The sequence below is a fragment of the Sinocyclocheilus grahami genome, unplaced genomic scaffold (genome assembly GCF_001515645.1).
Source record: "Sinocyclocheilus grahami isolate Dianchi unplaced genomic scaffold, SAMN03320097.WGS_v1.1 scaffold829.1, whole genome shotgun sequence".
NCBI classification, from domain to species: domain Eukaryota; kingdom Metazoa; phylum Chordata; class Actinopteri; order Cypriniformes; family Cyprinidae; genus Sinocyclocheilus; species Sinocyclocheilus grahami.
In genome coordinates, this window is record NW_015506008.1 from 52476 (window position 1) to 58812 (window position 6337).

Below are 6337 nucleotides of genomic sequence, written 5' to 3' on the forward strand. Positions count from 1 at the left end.
ACCTAAATATTATACTTGAGAAGAATATAATTTTATAACTAAATGCACTGTTCGCATCCATAATGGCATGATAATTGCAATTGACTGTAAATAAAAAATGATTCTAATTTGCATTTATATTAAATGCAGTTAGCTGAACTTTAGAGTGCTTATTGCTACTTTTAAGTAGGACTTACGTACATCTTTAAATGTAATTTCATAGTCTGAAACATGATTAAAGTGTACTGCTGAATGCACTAGAACGCATTTAAGGTAAATATACTTTAATGTCATTTCTATTGAAGCGTGTATGCAATTTATTTAAATATATTTGTAATTACGCATTTGTAACAATGAAAGTCCAATTTAGTGCATGTAAAATATAATAACATATAAGATTGTAATCAAGTATTTTACATGTGCTTTAGTATGTTAGTCAATAAGTGTACTTCTTTAACGCATGACAAAAGATTATTAAAACATAATGACTTAAATTGCACTTTCAACTATCAATTTGACATTATAACAAAGTGCACTTTTTAAAAGTGTACTTAAGTGTGTTAAGAAACATTATAATGAAAGAATATTCCCCTTTAAGTGCACTCCAAGTGCACACTGAATAGACTTCTAATAATGTGGGTAGTGCTTTGCACAAACATTTAAACTTTCGTTTTATTTGTAATGATGCACAGACACACACAGAAAACCTTTTCATTAAATTCTGCTAGTAGCTCCTTGAGGGTGAGTTGTACATCGTCACCATCATCATCATCTTCATCACTGGCTGTGGGTGGGACGAGACGACTGCAAACCACACAAACATTCACGGGAAGTTCCTTCAGCAAGCTCACAACTTCCCTGTGTGTCTCACCAATCAGAGAGAAGCCGTTCACCTACAAACAGAAAAAACACATCAACTCGCTTGCTCTGCTGAAACGATCCTCTGGGCTTTTCTACTGACAGGAAGGGCTATTTTTAAGTAGCTGTCGTGATTGATATTCATGTGCAGTCATCACTGAACGAAGTGCTATGCATAAAAAACAGAATGCAGAAAGAAAGATGAGCGCGTTCGGTTATTATGCATGCATTTGTTAGCAGGGTTTATGATAAGGGATTACAACGGCATAATCTATAAACAACAGTATTATCTGTGTGTAATGCTTGTTTGACTTTGAAGTATAACCAAATATAATTTACATGAGCTTTTTTAGGTAAATAAATTCTAATGTTTGTGTTTGTAAGGATATGTGAGATAATCTACATGAGTATGTGGATAGCCCTTTTTAATTATAATATGAAGTGAACCTCCAGCAGTTCGTCTCCAGGATGAACGATTCCCGTCTGTCCGATCGGACCTTCTGGCAGTATAGAGCAGATATAGTGATGACCTTCCTTAGCCTCCAAACTCACACCAAGACCACTGCTCTCAGTCAATTTCTGTACCTGGGCCACCTGCACACACACACACACACACAGTAAATATAAATGCATTTGCATATAAATATATTGATATACAAATATACAGTAGACATGCGCATACATCAAAAACAGGCATATAAAGAGACACATACTGAATGTAAACATATGCTGACACACACACACACTCACAAATCTCTGCCATGGAAAATAACTGCTAGCTAAACAGGAGAGAATGCAGATGAGACGCACCATGACTTTATATTGAGGACCCAGTTTGCTTTGCCACTTCTCCTTCAATATTTCCTCTTCATCCGACAGTTTGCAAACTAAAACAAAAATTTCACGTCACACAGCTCATAAATAAATGACAACATGACTGAGGAGAATCGACTACAAAAGACAATGTATGTTTTCATCATATTAGTTACATAGTGATAGAGTCAGGATTTAAATATCTACTGTATGTTAGAAATCATCAAGCAAACTAAAGAAACCTTAAAGGAATATTCTGGGTTATTTACAGCTCAATGTCTACGGACAGTATTTGAGACACGATGTTGATAACCATTGACTGGACATTCGGGAAAGAAACTGCAAATGTAAATAATTAAATGCTAACAATGTAATGGAGTACAGTTAGGATAGGAAAATAAATAGGATTATTAACTTTTAAAAGAAAAAAAATGAAATGCTTGTCATATTTTGATGTCAAATGAATATAGTATTTTGGCATTAAAGCATTTATCTGTTACTGATGCTGATTTGACAGCTGTCGAAATGTACAAAAACTATTCAAGGTAAAAGACTACATTAAACACAAGCTAAAGGAATAGTTCACCCAAAAATGAAAATTTGCTCACCCTCAGACCATCCAAAATGTAGATGTGTTTGTTTCTCCATCGGAACAGATTTAGCATTGCATCACTTGCTCACCAGTGGATGCTCTGCAGTGAATGGGTGCCGTCAGAATGAGAGTCCAAACAGCTGATAAAAACATCACAATAATCCACAAGTAATCCACACCACTCCAGTCAACCAGTTAATGTCTTGTGAAGTCAAAAACTGCACGTTTGTAACTTTAAACCATCGGTTTTGGCCACAATATTAGTCCAAAATAACGCTTGCTCTAGTGAAAAAGTCCATCTCCTGTTGTCCTTCACATTTAAATCCACCTACATATTTGTTTAGAACTGTTTTTGCCTGTAAACGGTGCTTGTTCTGTGCATATTTCTCTCCTGATTCAGACCAGACCACTTTTTCACAGGAGAAAGCAATATTATGGATAGAGGACTCATATATTAGCTGGAAACAACAGATTGAAGTTAAAACACATCTTAATGATGGATTTATTTATTACAAACATGCAGATTTTCACTTCACAAGATGTTAACTGGTTGACTGGAGTGGTGTGGATTATTGTGATGTTTTTATCAGCTGTTTGGACTCTTATTCTGACGGCACCCATTCACTGCAGAGCATCCATTGGTGAGCAAGGGTTGTAATGATTCGAATTTTCTTCAAGCAATGCTTAAATCACAATTATATCAGTATATTATAGTAGATGTTTTACTCGTACACTAACAAACCTGAGGAACTAGTCAAAATGAGTGACTGTGATAATCAATTAGTCTATAGACATTGAACTGTAAATATGCTAGAACACAATGTTTTCTGTTCTTACATGAAGGCTGGTTTCTGTTCTCCATGTTGGACTCTAAATAACAGCTTCGCGTTGACTCAACTGAGGTCACAGAAAGAACAAACAGAAACAGAAGCAGTTATTAGAATCAAAGTAGGGTCAAAGAGTTACTAAGACTTCACACAGAGAACAGGCCAAAGTGAAACAGAGCTCATGAGTCAAACACAGTGTGAATGAGTGTAAATAAACCAAAGTGACAAGAGTTTGACTAACTGCACTCTCTGTTGAAGTTGAGGTCCCGGCGTTCAGTGTAGAAAACTTTCCCTGGGGGCAGGACTGGCTTTGGCTCTGGCAGACATGGAGGCAGCGGAGGGGGAAGGAGCCCCTGAAGGGTTGAGGGTCTCTGAGAGATTGTGGACGTTGTGGGGGTTGTCTGTGTTCCAGATGGTGAGCCCTTTCTCTGAAGAGAGATCTCCACTTGTTGGCCAGTCGTGTGCAGAATCTTCTCCGCTTTCTGTTTCTGACCATCCACCTAAAAACACCCCCCCACCCCAAAAATAGTTATTTAACAATTAAATAATATGTCTATATTAATAAAACTAATAATAATATGATTCAAAGGATTCATGTACAGATATTTGTCTTTTATTTATTTTTTCCAAACAACTTCAATGAATAGAGTCCTAGAATGTGAAGGATAAGTTCTCATGTATTATTCAAACCAAAGAAGTGAGAAACCTGTAATTTGTCACTCAAAAATATTATTCCCAGTTATTGTAGTCAAGGTTATTGCTGGCTCAACCCTCATGTTCTTCAGCTTTAAGCTCATAATTTCCTATCTTTTAATAAGTACCTCTGACCCAATCAAAACCCAGAAGTCAGATATTACTGTATCTTTAAAGATGAGCAATACCACTTATTTTCTGTTCAATCCAATATCACGTTCTATAGGAGCCAATAATGCAGACACAGTACATTAAATGGAAAATATTTGCGATTTTTAAGGATAAAACGGTAATTATATTTGAAAGCCGTATTTGATAATTTAATGGGTCTCATCTGCTAATGATCAGGCTTCTGTGTTAGTATCATTAATAACAATTATAGAACATGATCATAACTGATTTTTCACTAAAAACTCATTATAATATAACATTATAACTATTATAGTGTCACATTTAGCTTAATCTTTATTTAGTGTGAAATAGCACCAGATGATGTCTGTGCTTGTGTCTTTCAGGATTTCTGTGTGTTAAGATAAATAGTTCCAGAGCTTAACAACCATATGCTAACACAGTTCATTTTTTCACTACAAAGCGTTATGTTGCGCATTGATTTTCATGCTAAATAACTTTTGCTACAACATCAATACTGAAAATATTGATGCGTCACGAACGATTTGCCCATCCCTAGACACGTTATCCCGCTGTTTTACCACAAAGCAAGCATGCATTTTTCAGAAATGTTCCTAGTATACACTGTATTGTTCATGGTCATTTTGACCCTGGCAAAAAATACAATAAAAGAAATGACACTAAAAATCTGACAGAAGTGTATTTCCACAGTGTGTACAGCAGAATCTCATCATGTGAAAAGTCATTGCATTATTTAATGTTTCATATCTGAGGTCTCTAAAACTCTAAACACAATGAATGCAAAACTTTCCATCGTTTGAAGTGTGTTATGAAGCAAGCTGAAAATCTCTTTAAAATAAGCTCTCATTAGAAAAGTATTAACCTGATACTTCAATGTTAAGAGCTTTTTCGAGCCTGGGGTCTCTGAAACCCCAAACAGAACACGAGGGTTGGACCGACGACACATTTACACAAATGCAAACACAAAACAAGCAACAATGTAATTAATCATACATAGCACTACTAAAACAAACGCTACGATGTAAACGTGCTTCCCACGCACACACACAAACACAACAGAAGCAACAACAGGATTAATAATTGCTATAACATAATTTTAATCTGAAACCACTGAAAATGAATAAAGAAGCAATAAATTGCTTAAAAGCATTAGAACTACTGTTTAACTTTACATGCACACACAAGGAAGGTAAACAAATGTAATTCTCGAAAGATGTAACAAAATAAAGGTGGACTCACAGCAATAATGTGATCTCCGGTGTGAATTTGTCCATCCTGATTCACTGCATTTCCTTTCAGTATGCTCTTTATTTCAAACCCGCTGGACTCTAAAACACCCAATATTCATTTAATGTTTCACGTTTAACATTCTTAGACGGAATGGGAAAATAATCTGAAAGAAAACAGCAAGAAATCATACCTTTGTCCAGGTTATCCAGAGATTTGGAGATGTTGATGCCCAAACCGTTCTTGTTGTTTCTGAATCTGACACCGAACTCTTTTTCCCTTTTCTCTACTAAACCCTGCAGAGGGATAATGCTTTGTTTATTATTGGCTCACCAAATCCACGTATCTTAAAAGACATAATACAGTGGCATTTATGATTATAATACATAATCAAGATAAAGAACTTAGAAAGTGTGAATAAATGTAAAATTTGACAACAAACACTATCTCTTTGTTTTACATTGAGTCTCTCACTTAACCACAAACTCCTTGTGTGTTAATGTCAATGTCAATCAATGTTTGTTGTCATTTTATTACAATACCTGAGTGTGTTTAAGGAATAGTTTTAATTCAATTTGTTTTAAGTGTACATTTTGTCATGTTTCACCATCAGTTCATTCCAAACCTGTTTGATAATTAAAAAGATAATTTAGGCTATTATATTTTTATATTTATCGTCTGCCATAATATCGTAATTATTGTTTTAACGATGTGTGAGCTGCCATTATCGAGTATGTATGAGTATATGCAAAAAAAACAAACAAAAACATGTCTTGACAGTCCACAAGCATTCACTGCATGATGAAACATTTTTAGAACGCAGTTAGAATGACCCTATAATTCAAGTTATGGAAGAAAAAAATCCTTGTATGTTTTTTAAATATATATATATATATGTATATTTATGATATATAATATAGTTGAGTAATATCACACAAGCAAGAGTGCCGTTTTCCCAAAAATCAGCATGTGAGCACGATCACAAATGTTGTATTGCAATTACACAACAGCTTGACAAACTAGAATTTAACATCGAATGAGTTACATTTTAGACACAATATTGTCTGTTTTTCGGTTTCAATCAAAGTCACATCAGAACATGTGTGTGCCTCTGAGCAACACTGCGGTGCTTTGTTCCTGAATTAATCTGTTTTTGAATGAATCGTTTGAGTCAATGATTCAATGATCCATTCATAAA

General features: G+C 34.9%; 1 protein-coding gene across 1 annotated transcript in view; it reads right to left on the minus strand.

Annotated features, from left to right (window-relative positions):
• Positions 1-6337, minus strand: part of LOC107562596 (multiple PDZ domain protein-like) — a 36755-nt gene that overhangs the window by 24428 nt on the left and 5990 nt on the right. Inside the window, 7 exon segments of the mRNA XM_016247260.1 lie at positions 687-872; positions 1285-1431; positions 1648-1724; positions 3080-3139; positions 3311-3569; positions 5152-5240; positions 5333-5435. Of these exon segments, the coding sequence (XP_016102746.1) occupies positions 687-872; positions 1285-1431; positions 1648-1724; positions 3080-3139; positions 3311-3569; positions 5152-5240; positions 5333-5435 (921 nt within the window).